A 13,714-nucleotide genomic window follows, 5' to 3' on the forward strand; every position below is an offset into this window, starting at 1 on the left:
TTTTAATTTGTTATTCTTGTTTACAGTAGATGTGTAGTTACATCACAACCACTCTACATATTATATGTGTAAGCATGTAAACTGTGTATGTACAGCCCTTATATATATATTTATTCTGTTTCTAGTTGAACTTGATGGATCTTCGCAGTAATACCCCAAGTCCTCCACACATAACTCCATTTAGTAGACAACTCAGCCACAGCAGCTTTTCCATTTTCCATCATAAACCATTGTCCATTGATGCATAGATCACAAGTGATTACGTTGTGCCAGTGGTCACACTGACTACTGTAGAACCATGCTCGGTTAAGATGTCGGCTGTAATAATTTTGTGTTGCATACAGTGCAACAAGAACATCTTCATGGACAAAGATGTAGTTTACTGGATTCAGAACACGAGTAAGGCAGACTGTAAGATCATTCGGTTGTTGTGACTGCGCCTTGACAGCAGTAATAATTTGTTGCATGTCAGCACAGTAAAGTTCTGCAGTTTCAGCATAGCACAGAAAAAGTTGATCCCTCAAAATGGCATAGTGTGTGCTGAGTGCAGGTTTAAGGGCAGCATTGGAAGTTTGGAGTTTAAAACCAAACCATTGCTTAGTGTTTAGTTCCAGCACCTGTAGATGGTTTCCACTGATAACTAGAAGCAAATTAGAGTAAGACAGCAAAACTGGGAATTTGGTGTTCTGTTTTAAAAGAGGTGGAATTGAAGTATTTATCCATTTGCAATTGGATGTATCTAAAACATTAAATTTTGTTTCTGGTAACTTAGCATCAAGTTCAAGTGCAAAAAAGTCATCTTTAACTGGACAAAATGTGCTCACTTCAGAATCGATACAATCAATTGTATCATTTTGAAGATCAAGGACAAGTACGAAATGTCCCATCATCTTGTATCGTTTCTTCATATCACCGAGAACAAATAGTTTGTTATCACGGTAGTACAGAAAGTGAGATCCATCAGTAAAGACATTGCCAGGGAACTTCATGTTTTGTACTACTTTAATAAAATGTTGTGATGGTTGAAACTTTCTCTCTTCATGTAATCGACTTGTTAGTTTGGCACACTTTGGACCATGGCAGTGTTTTGCCTATGTGGAGTAAATGTTACAGGAAAATTATATTGTGACATGTTTTTCAAACAGAGCTATATACCAAAATACAAAACAGATGTTACATCATCATACACTACTAACTCATGCAATGATCATACAAAGCCTCACAAGCTGTTAAACATACAGTAGTACTTTGTAGTAGAGTTCACAAAGCTTCACTATTTCCATTAGCCAAGTTCAAATATTAGCCACGATAACTTACAATAGTCAAGTACATATGATCAGCTACAAAAAATGCAATCTGAAGTATCTCATTAGGAGTTCCTTTATTGCAAATGAAATTGTGCTTCCTAACTGCCTACCTGACTGATTCCCTCAGAAAAGTATATACACAACTATAGATTTAATCTTTGACACCTAATTGTCTGAGATCATGTGTCCATTTGCATGTATCAGGAGATATAATCTCACTACTTTGCACTTACTATGTCAATTTGCAGGTATATAGCAGGTCAGCACAATCATTATATTTGTCATATAAAAATTCATCAGGAATTGTCCATAGTCTGGCATCATTCTTACCTTTGATGCAGTATAAAGCATCAAGGGATAATTTCTCTTGTTTCTGTAATGATCGATTCTACTAAATTCTTTTCTTTTTTGTGTGTGTATGCATATACATGCAAATGGTTTGGTTGTTGTGTGCATGAAGCTTTTTATAATACCTGTTTTCTTAATGCTCTAGCCCATCTCTCTGTTTCTGGCTCTCTCAGTAGATAAGTTCCTGTAAAATCTAGAGAACCTATATCAGAATGGTGGTGGGATGAGCTAGCCAAATACGTGGTCTTTAACCTTTCTACTTCTGACACTACCGTATCTATAATAGGGCGAGACTTTGGATCATCCATTAAGCAGCTTGTAATTAGCACTTTCAGTTCTGTTGGCTCTTTAATCTTGTCCAAATATGGCTTTCTTTTTTCTACCTGTGATAAAGTAGCATTATCACAAGTACCAGTATCCGGCCAATCATGGGTCATCAAATGTATCATGATGCAGCCTAGTGAAAACACATCTACTGGTTTTCCATACTGCGGATTAGCACATGTAGCTTCTGGTGGTAGAAAGTGTAGAGTGCCTGGAGCTAGTGTGTGTGTCTTGGGATCATCTGGATCCAACAATTTAGCCACACCAAGATCAGCAATCTTGGCAGTGAGGTGTTTTGTTAAGAGTATATTATTGGAGGAAAGATCTCTGTGTATGAAATCTTGAGCATGTAAGTACTTCAAGCCAAGTGATACATCATGAATAATAGATAGCTTTGCATTTACAGAGACGTTACCCTGTGAATGATTTGCTAAGAAATAAGTCAAATTGCAATCCATTTTCTCCATAACAAGCCATGGTAGTTGAGCATCTTCACTGGGGTAGTGGATACCTAGGAACTGGACTATATTGGGATGTAGCAGTTTACTACAGTTAATGCATTCATTTAAATATTTTATTTTAATGGCTTTCAGTCCTTTCTGGTCAGCATGCTCAATAAGAATAGCATGGATGTCTTTGGCAGCACAAGACGTACCATATAGTGACACTTTCTTCACAGTCCCATAAGCACCTCTGCCTATCTCTTCATTCAAATCCACTACTTCATTTAACTGTTTGATATTTTGCAAAGAATCCAGTGTCTTTGCTAGCATTTCATCTTTCAAGTCCTGTATAACATCATACACTTACGTTAGAGAATGTTGTTAACCAATACTGTTCTTTATATGCATAAGCTAATAAACTTTTGACTATATGGACTCAAGCATTAAAATTCTAGTCTGTTAGACACTTAGAATGTTTCAACTACATATAGCTATTCAGACATTTTAGACTTCCACAAAAGAAAGGTATTTACATGGTATACTTATTACATTGCACCATAAGCATAGCTCAGTGATTCTTGCATATCACAAACACTATAGAGCTATAAGTGAGTATACACACTTTTACTGATATGCATATTATATACATAGGCGTAGCAACCTGGGGGGGGGCTGGAGCTCCCCTAGCAATTTTTTGATTGCAAATTGTAAAAAGATTGAGGTACTCTAATAGAGCAGTCAATCACTCTAATAAAGCAGTCACAGTATTCAGAGAAGCAGTGTAACAAACTATGAAGCTGTAAATAATGATTTTTATGTGTTTTATTAGTGATACAATCTATATTTGGTGGAGGGGGCAGCTATTCTTAAAAGGTATTGACTTTTTTTGGTGTTGTTGCTCTTCAACACTGTGCCCTACCAAATCAAGAGTCTAGAGCACCCCCCCCCCTCCCATCTAAAAATATCTTGCTACACTTATGCTATATGCATCTGATTAAATCAGAAAAGTATGTCATTATAATACCTGCACTGCATGTTTAGACACATTAGTTGCAATAATATTGAACAGTGTTTACACTGCTCAATATTTTGCATGCATGATTAATAAACACTTCAGTACAGAGTGCATACTTGTTTACTGTCTTCAAGATCCATCCTTGCTGTCTCCAAGTTGTTTAAGCTGATGTTAATGAGAATTTTATCACCAGCTGAAAAAGCTGAATCACACTCTAATTGTAGTGGCTCACTTAAGGGCAAACCTGTGTACAGGTGACACCATTACATAATGTGTAGATTACAAAACAAGACTTATATGTACTATTGGCTATCTGATCACATAACCATAGCATATCTATATTTGTAGTATGGTGCGTGGGCGGATTAAAGGCCGCTGCTAGTGATACAAACCAGTTGTAAACCAGTTTACAAATGGTTGTAACATGGTTAAGTACCTCCGTTTGGCCACACAGTTTGCCACTAAATAGTCCAAAGCCATCAAAAGAAACCAAACCATGCTCATTCAAATTAAGCTAACAAAGACTATTACTAGTATCAGCTATATCGCTAAACCACTCAGCAATGAATATCATGTCAGCTACATGTGTAAATGTGAAGTGGTACAATGGCTGGACTATTGGACATGGTCATTGTTGGGAATTGTGCTACCAATGAACTAACTAGCTAACAATAAATTAACAAACCACCAAGACAGTAATTAGTAACAATTGTTTCTTGGGTACAGCATGCAGCCATAGCCTGGCTTTCTTGCTTCTTCCATGTTGCAAATGGGTACCTTTGATCTGCACACACACCCCCATACCACAAATCAGTTATAATGCACTCATTTGATTTGTATCTGATTTGTAAACACTCTACCCTTGGGCCTACGGCCCTCGGGTATGATGTTTACAAATCAGATACAAACCTCATGGGTGTGTTACAACTACAACATGTGCCGCTGAACTGATCATAGGCTTTGGAAAATGGACTTTTTGATAATACTGAATACATGCATACATAGACACCATGTCATAGTGTGTGTAAGGACATTAGTTCACCTAACAGGTACATAATATGTGAACAATAATGCAGTTTTCATGCATACATACGTAGCTTCATCCTCCCTACCCTAAACAAATCATTGAAGTATTTGGGCAGCTTCACTGTAAATATCATTTTGATAAAATGATATTTACAGTGAAGCTGCCCAAATACTCTAATGGCCCTATGAACATTTATATGACGATGCTCCAGTTGACATTATGTTTTGCTGCTAAGCACAATAAGCACATGCAATGTAATTGGAACTCAACGCTAATGCTTAAGATTTTAACAAAATCATTCATAAAGGCAAGCACACATACCATTGTTAGAATTTAGAGTGCAGTAACAGCATTATATAAGCACTTTTCCTTCTATTGTAAGCTACACTTTTCCATTTTGATAACAATATCATGGGGAATTCTTTTCTGATCAGGACAACGACCATCCAACTTATCAAGACACACGGTAGTGTGTCGTGCGGCCCAAGAAGCCGGCGCGCAACACCCATGAGTATATTGACAGGAAGAAAGAAAACTCAATATTCGCACCGCCGTAGCTCTATGCTGCCTTGATGAAACAAGACGATTTTTGTTGTGGACATGCCAGCCAACTTCAGTACTCCACATACCAAATTTGAGCAAAACCGCTTCAAGCATTCCCGAGATATGCAACTTCAAAAATTGGCTTAGTTTTTTCGTTGTTTTCTTCTTATTTTTCTTCCTCTTTTTGCACACTTACAAAAACTGCCATAAAATGCAAACGCCATATCCGATTGCCTTGAAATTTGGCACACAGAAGGAGGTATAAAGGCGTATCTCCATACCACCTTTGGCTGGAACACGATAAACAGGTATAAACGACCATTCAGGAAAAATAACACCAATATGTTGTCATGCCTACAGGGTAAACCGCTTACGGGAAGAAGCTGAAAATCAGTGGGTGAATAGGTTAACTATTGACCCTCAAACCTTTGTGGTTTGAAAGAAATCGAGCTAAAAACCACAAAGATACAACGAAAAAACCAACAGTGTGTAACAATTATGCAATCGAGATTAGCTAATAAAAACTACTATTATTATTTTATTATTAAACAGCCAAGCTGTAAAAAAAGAGTGCAGCCCCCAAAAAGGCTATGGTGAAAAAAGATGTGAAATCCAAGGTGGCGGCCAAGAAATGGCTGTGATGGTAGGTCAATGGTAAAAATTTTAATAACGACAATTTTTTCAGGTGAATTTGGTGCCGCTTGGTCTTGGCACAAAATTCACCTGAATCGTCATTATTAAAATTTTTATCATTAACCTACCATCACAGCCATTTCTTGGCTGCCACCTTGGATTTTTTTTACCATAGCCTTTTTGGGGGCCGCACTCTTTTTTTACAGTTTGGCTGTTTTGGATTAGATTTCACTTCTTTTTGTATTTGTATACCCCAAAGCCGGCTTATGGCCAGCTTTGGGGCTTTTTAAACCTATCTTTTTTCTTTACCACAGGAAGAAGAAAAAGATGAAGCAGAACTCTCTACAAGTTAACTTCTTCTAGCTGATCTCTCTACAGGGTGATTTGTTTGTAGCTGAACTCTCTACATGATGGTTTCTTTGTAGTTGAACTCTCTACAAAGTAACTTCTTCTAGCTGATCTCTCTACAGGGCGATTTGTTTGTAGCTGAATTCTTTACAGGGTGATTTGTTTGCAGCTGAACTCTCTACATGGTGGTTTCTTTGTAGCTGAACTCTCTACAAGGTGACTTCTTCTAGCTGAACTCTCTACAGGGTGATCTTTTCGTAGCTGAATTCTCTACAAGGTAACTTCTTCTAGCAGATCTCTCTACAGGGTGAATTGTTTGTAGCTGATCTCTATATGGGTTACTTTTTCTAGCTGATCTCTTCAATTCTCTTCAGGGTGATTGCTCTATTAAGATGACTGCTCTATTAGAGTATCTCAAGATCGCACTTGCTACACCAAGTTGGATTTCGTGTTATAACTCTCTGGCTTTAAGTCTGATTCTTCTACACCATTGAAGAGCCTTTCTAAGATAATTACTCCATCTGTACAGCGATTTTCAAAGCATCACTCCAAGCAGTTTTTCTGGTAGGCCTGGCAAGTAGTCAGTTTTTATTAGCTAATCTTGATTGCATAATTGTTACACACTGTTGGTTTTTTCATTGTATCTTCGTGGTTTTTCTTTCAAACCACAAAAGATTTGAGGTTCAATAGTTAACCTATTCACCCACCAATTTTCAGCTTCTTCCCATAAGCGGTTTACCCTGTAGGTGTGACAACATATTGGTGTTATTTTTTGTGAATAATCACTCATAACTCTTTGCCTGTTTATTGTGTTCCAGCCAAAGTGGTACCGAGATGCGCCTTTATACCTCTTCTGTGTGCCAAATTGCAAGGCAATCGGATATGGCATTCGCGTTTTATGGCAGTTTTTGTAAGTGTGCGAAAAGAGGAAGAATAATAAGAGAAAAAAATGAAGAAACTAAGCCAATTTTTGAAGTCACATATCTCGGGAACGTTTGAAGCGATTTTGCTCAAATTTGGTATGTGGAGTACTGAAGTTGGCCGGCGTGTCCACAGCAAAAATCGTCTTGTTTCATCAAGGCAGCATAGAGCTACGGAGGTGTGAATATTACGTTTTCTTTCTTCCTGTCAATATACTCATGGGTGTTGTGTGCTGGCTTCTTGGGCCGCACGACACACTACTGTGTCTTTATTATTAGCACTTTACAGTGACCAGCACTGAAGGTCTGACAGCAACACATGATGTGCTGCAGCCTACTTGCCATGTCTACCAGAAAAACTGCTTGGAGTAATGCTTTGAAAATCGCTGTACAGATGGAGTAATCATCTTAGAAAGGCTCTTCAATGGTGTAGAAGAGTTATAACACGAAATCCAACTTGGTGTAGCAAGTGCGAGATTGAGATACTCTAATAGAGCAGTCACCCTGAAGAGAATTTTATATATATATATTTTTTAACCCTGGCTAGATGGACTGTCCTTGCCACCACCCCCAGCACTAGGTGTAAAGTGCTGGACAGCTGGAAAGACCAGCAATCAAACAAGGCCACTAGACCCTGGAGAAGAGAATTGAACAGATCAGCTAGAAAAAGTAACCCGTATAGAGATCAGCTACAAACAAATCACCCTGTAGAGAGTTCAGCTACTAACAATTCACCCTGTAGGGAGATCAGCTAGAAGAAGAAGTTACCTTGTAGAGAGTTCAGCTATGAAAAGATCACCCTGTAGAGAGTTCAGCTAGAAGAAGTCACCTTGTAGAGAGTTCAGCTACAAATAAACCACCATGTAGAGAGTTCAGCTGCAAACAAATCACCCTGTAGAGAATTCAGCTACAAACAAATCGCCAGTAGAGAGATCAGCTAGAAGAAGTTACCTTGTAGAGAGTTCAGCTACAAAGAAACCATCATGTAGAGAGTTTAACTGCACCTGTAGAGAGTTCAGCTAAAAACAAATCACCCTGTAGAGAGATCAGCTATAGAAGAAGTTATCTTGTAGAGAGTTCAGTTACAAAGAAATATTACAGAACTCTCTACATGGTGGTTTCTTTGTAACTGAACTCTCTACAAGATAATTTATTACAGAACTCTCTACATGGTGGTTTCTTTGTAACTGAACTCTCTACAAGATAACTTCTTCTATAGCTGATCTCTCTACAGGGTGATTTGTTTTATGTATTATATATATAATTTGTACATTTACTGGTAAAATCAGAAATAGCTAAAGTATTTAAAATCTGCTTCATGTTTTTCTTCTTCCTGTGGTAAAGAAAAGCCTTTGGGGTATACAAATACAAAAAGAAGTGAAATCTAATCCAAAACAGCCAAGCTGTGAAAAAAAGTGCAGCCCTCAAAAAGGCTATGGTGGAAAAAAGATGTGAAATCCAAGGTGGCGGCCAAGAAATGGTAAAAATTTTAATAATGAAAATTCAGGTGAATTTTGTGCCAAGACCAAGCGGCACCAAATTCACCTGAATTGCCGTTATTAAAATTTTTACCATTAACCTACCATCACAGCCATTTCTTGGCCGCCACCTTGGATTTCACATCTTTTTTCACCATGGCCTTTTTGGGGGCTGCACTCTTTTTTTTACAGCTTGGCTGTTTTGAATTAGATTCTGCTTACATGGTACTTCATCTGCTGTGTCAACATCCACAAGCAGCCATGGATCTTGTAAGAATGAGTGTTGAAGAAGTAAACTTTCCTGATTGTAGCACAGTTTAATTTTGTTTTTATTTGATGCACAGTTGCTGTCACAACCAGCACTAATATAAACATCGGTGTACCGAAAACTACATGGAACAGCCACAGGTTGACAATTTTGATAATTGTTATGGTAAAGTCGGACACTGGTACCATGCCCCTTACTAGAATATGGAATAGTAGCATTCTCTTCCAGTAACATGTCAACTGTAGCAGGATGTAGCTGAAGATCAGAATGGATTTGCAGAGCCCCACTTTCAGGTGTGTTCCTTGTAATTGAGTTACTGAATATTCTAGATAAATTCTGGTAGTGTGGGTTGGCTATATATGTCATGTTGTTGGTGTTAGGGAACATATATTGAGCTGTAATCATCTTCACCTGAGGAACCCATTGTGAAGAGAACATTGCAACAAGCACATGTTGTATGCACGAATACAAATGGTTACTATTGTGTACACATATATATAGCTATAAAATAGTTTGGCTGTGACAGTGGGGGTATAACAATTTATGTCCCATCAAAGTTGAAGTTGTATATTATTTCATTTTCAAGCACCTGTGCAGAGCAAGTAAATTAACCGCCAGAAGGAATTATAGAGAATATATATACATAGCATTACATTTCTCACAACAGTATGTGTCTGCATGATTTTAATAATTGGATAACCAGTGATGAGTGTGAGTAGTGCATGTGTGTCTATAAATTCTAAGAGTTTTGCCTGTTTAGCTATATTGACATTGTTTTAAAGCCTGAGCTTTCACAAATTACTCTAAAGTATTTCTTTGTGCTTGTGCATGCAAAAAGTGCAATTCCAGTGATGAACATTAAGATACATGGTAGTGTTGTGCGGCCTAAAAAGCCACATCATGGGTATATGGACAAGAAGAAAAACAGATGCGATTTTCCCCCACACATATGTAGCTCCATGATCCCTTCACTGATTGGAACCAAATTTGCTGTGGACCGACAATTCAGTGCCCTGACAATTCAGTGCCCACCAGATAGGGGAGTCCGCATACTAAATTTGACCAGCCATTTCTAGCCTGGTGTCACCCGCCCCTTCACAAAAAGAGGAAGGATCTGGTCACTCTAGCATATAATACAGAGTTTTAACTATGGAACGTAATTAAACAATTACAATACAATACTGGCAATCAAACCGTTCCTCATTTTGAAAAGGGACGGACTAGCCATTTCCGGGCTACAAGTGGCCCAAGTGTCAGTTTTTTCAAGTTGTTTTCTTTTTTTCACAATCTGCCACGATACACAAACTCATACTCCAATTCAGCTGAAGCTTAGCACTCTTAAAGGAGCTATTAAAATGAATCTCAGTACCAGTTTTGATGGAAATCTGATCAAAGATTCACGAAGTTATGACCAATTATTAAGATCAAGCTTCTGTCATGCCTACAGGGTTAACCATTTTGAGGAATCAATTGAAGGGGTCAGTAGAAAAAGGGGGCATGTGCCACTTTAGATTTTCCATTAGTTCTAAAAATTAGAATGGCTTGTTTTAACCATGTGAATAATGTCGTCACTAAGTAAACAACAGAATTTAAAAGTTTATGGCAGTCTCAAATTAATTTTTAGCAAATATTACAATAATTCAATTATGTCACAAAATTGTGTTTAATGCCCACCATAATGGTCATCTAAATTTTCAAATGGCACTTGTCCCCTTTTGCTGCTAGCCTCTTCATTTGAAGATTGATATTAGTAACCATCATAAGAGTAGCTTTTGGTGGTTTCAAAGAAATCAAGGTTAAGACCACGAAGATACAATGCAAGAACCAAGCGAGCATGGAACCAATAGTCTGTAATAATCACACGCTTGAGTTTTGTTACTAAAAGATGTTACCACGCCTACTAGGCAGATCATTAATAGGCAGGGCCACAGGGGGGGGGGGCAACTGGGGCATTTTGCCCCAGGCCCCAGCCTGAAAGGGGTCTCAGGGGGCGCCATCAAGGGTCCCTTGAATACCTGTTTAAAAGATTAAAAGATCGATATACTCTAATAGAGCAGTCAGTCAGATCTTATATACTCTACAGTAATTTTCAGAGGAGCAGTATAACAAGCTTATAAATAAGGAGATATAGATGGTGAGGGGCAGCTATTGTCAATATTATTAGCATGCATGACTTTCAACTGACAACTAGGCTGAAGTTGTGATTCAGAGTGGAACCTTGGATCCCCACTTTAACTCTTTGCCCTGGGCCCCTTAATTTCTCTGGACAGCCCTGTTAATAGGTATGAGCTGAAAATCGATGCAAGTATAGGTGGAATAATCATCATAGATAGTGTTGGGACAGTTACTTTTTACAAGTAACTAGTTACATATTACTTGCAACTGAACTATTTTACATATTACCCATAAAATAAAGTGACTATAATAATATTACATATTATATTACTTTGTGTCCACAGCCTTAAGCTGTCGCGTGTGAAACTACCACCTTATCACGTGACATGATTGTGTTGTTGAACAATGTGCAAATCTTGGTTATAAGTAAGAAGCTGGTGAATAAGCTTCATTCAGTAGGCTTCATTACTTTGTTGTGGCTAGGCGTTACTCAGTTGATCACTAGCGAGATTAGTAACTTCGTTACTTGTAGTAATAATATTATGTAATATTAGATTCGTTACAGTAACAATATTACTTAGGTAATGCATTACATTTGTAAGTAGAGTAACTTGAATTATATTACCTGTTTTTATAGCGTATTTCGTTATATTACTTAGTTACCACAAAAGTAATAATATTATGTAACGCGTTACTCCCAACACTGATCATAGAATAATTATCCCTTCAGTGATTTAGAATTCACCACTGAGTTATAGCTACTGTGAAAACCAGCTATACATATACATGTAACAAATGCTTGATTGAGATACTCTAATATAGTGCAGTGACCCTATTAGAACATTAGCACAATTACAATTAGAACACTCTACTTAGAACACTCTACAATCAAGTCACCATGCACGTGGAGAGTTCAGCCACAAATAAGTCATCCTGTAGAGAGATCAGCTACAATCAAGTCACCATGTAGAGAGCTTAGACACAAATAAGTCACCCTGTAAGAGTTTGGCAAGTTGCTATGTACGTATACAAAAAAACTACACACATTGTCAAATACACATCATTATCTTCTTCCTGTAGTACAGAAAAACACAATTAAGTAGAAAGACAACTTCAATCTCGAGATCTCTGGCCAGCTTTGGTGCACGTATGCAATTACACAAAGCCTGAGAATTGATACCAAAACAGCCAAACTGTGAAAAGGGTGTGGCTTCAAAAAAGCCAGGGTGTAACTTGAAAATCAAAGGTGGTGGCCAGAAATAGCTGCATAGCAATGATTAGTGCATATAATGCCAATTATTAATTCTCATAATGATCATACGCACACTGATGTACTGAGCTACAGTGGTCCGGCTTCATATGAGTTGTTGGGATCAGTTCCAGTTGCGATTTCCGCTAGTGGCCTAGCTATATCTGTGTATACATTGTCACTATGCATGGCTATAGGACATTATAGACGTTTGGGCAGTTGGCACATCATTTCAAATAAATAAAAGCCGGACTAAAAGTCTTTGCCTTGCTCGATCAAACAGGCTTTGCCGGCAGAGAAACAAAGTCTGCCCAATCCACTGACGTAGCTACTGTCACCACTGACAGTGACAACAACAGTATAATATATACACTATCTATATGAAACTTACGCCGGATCATAAATGGTTCGGTGCGATGTAGACAGTTCTTTTCAAGTGCCTCTTGCAGTCTGCCCGTACGAACACGATAGCTAGGTCTATATACAGCGTACTAACGTCTCGTAGGTAGCTGAGTCACACAGGTGCAAAGCCAGGAGAGGTTAAAGTAGCTATAGCTGCATGGCTATATAGCTGCCTAGCCTCAATAGTTAAATGAAAATCTGGCTGCACGCTTGGCTATTTAACTGGCAAACTCGGGCAAACGCACGCACGCCGTCAGCCTGGCGCGGCCGACCCATTCCATGTAAATGCCCTGACCCTTTCCCTATTACCGGGCTATTGCCACGTGAGGTGTCAGGTGACTTATGCATGCCCCGGTACAGTCTATTTCAGGTTGGTTGACTAGAGAAACGAAGCGTTAAAAGTCACGTGCTTGAAAGTAGCCAATGAGATCAGTAGCCTTCAGTTTAAACTAGCGCCGTCCGCCTGGCGTGAAATTTCATTGGTTATTTCTATTCACGTGATATTTTTGCATTTGGCTTACGTGGACAACCAACCTGAAATAGACTGTAATATTATAGCCTGCAGTGTTGGGTTCAGTTCGAAGTAACGCGTTATATGAACTCGTATGGACTATAATCTAACCATGATACATTTAAACCACAATACATTCACAACTAGCGAAGGCGTAGGGAATAATTAGCTACTAATCTATGGTGAAGGTCACTACTAATTCAGTTTGCCACGGATATACTCACTATTTTGATTGTCACTTTCACTTTTTGGTAGCCACATCATTGTCTTATGACAATAAAGCCTATAAGGGTCACTCACACAAAAGTAGCCAATGACTGTCACTACTGAATTTAGTGGATTGCGGCAGAAATTAGTAGTGAAATTCATTAGCTATATACTGTCTATAGAGCTGAGCTAAAGGTAAAGAAGGTGCATCCAAGGTCACCGTATGAGGAAGACTTTTACTGTAGCTAAGGTTATGCTAAACTTCAGAAGTAAACTAAAAAAAAAGAAGTAACTTGTACAGGTGTCCTTACTAAGTTACAGTTCTGATTAACAAGCTCCACTGTAGCTAGTCTATAGTGACAATTATATAACATGCTGTAACATGGGTGGTATTCCCGACCTGTGTGCAGTGTAGGAAATACATACATATGTCAACATATTTAGCTATTAGTCAGCTATAGACATGCATAAGGTTTGAAATGTATTTGTATTGGTGACTTCAGTACTCAAACATTTCCTTGTTGTGACACATAAATGTAAGTTAATGAAAGGTTGCTTGACACTTGATACTGGTGC

General features: G+C 38.2%; 1 protein-coding gene across 2 annotated transcripts; it reads right to left on the reverse strand.

The window, feature by feature from the left end:
* Positions 1-12,606, reverse strand: LOC136267786 (uncharacterized). 2 transcript variants are annotated; one of them, XM_066062959.1, is made up of 5 exons: positions 12,410-12,606; positions 8,609-9,065; positions 3,554-3,681; positions 1,781-2,767; positions 1-1,091 (listed from the first exon to the last, which is right to left on the reverse strand). In XM_066062959.1, exons 2-5 carry the CDS (start codon positions 9,057-9,059, stop codon positions 111-113), a joined length of 2,547 nt encoding a protein of 848 aa, XP_065919031.1. In that variant the 5' UTR covers positions 9,060-9,065; positions 12,410-12,606; the 3' UTR covers positions 1-110. The 2 variants fall into 2 exon arrangements, with proteins under 2 accessions (XP_065919031.1, XP_065919032.1); XM_066062960.1 differs by lacking the exon at positions 8,609-9,065 and having other exon boundaries at positions 12,410-12,605.
* Between the last annotated feature and the right edge of the window lie 1,108 nt (positions 12,607-13,714).

The sequence above is a fragment of the Dysidea avara genome, chromosome 9 (genome assembly GCF_963678975.1).
Source record: "Dysidea avara chromosome 9, odDysAvar1.4, whole genome shotgun sequence".
NCBI lineage: Eukaryota > Metazoa > Porifera > Demospongiae > Dictyoceratida > Dysideidae > Dysidea > Dysidea avara.

Excerpts from the sequence above, each read along its gene's own strand:
- LOC136267786 (XM_066062959.1), bottom strand. The coding sequence starts at position 9,059 with ATGATTACAGCTCAATATATGTTCCCTAACACCAACAACATGACATAT. Across the intron at positions 3,682-8,608 it reads CACAGCAGATGAAGTACCAT|GTTTGCCCTTAAGTGAGCCA; the intron begins GTAAGCAGAATC and ends ACCTGTACACAG. Across the intron at positions 1,092-1,780 it reads CTAGAGCATTAAGAAAACAG|GCAAAACACTGCCATGGTCC; the intron begins GTATTATAAAAA and ends TACTCCACATAG.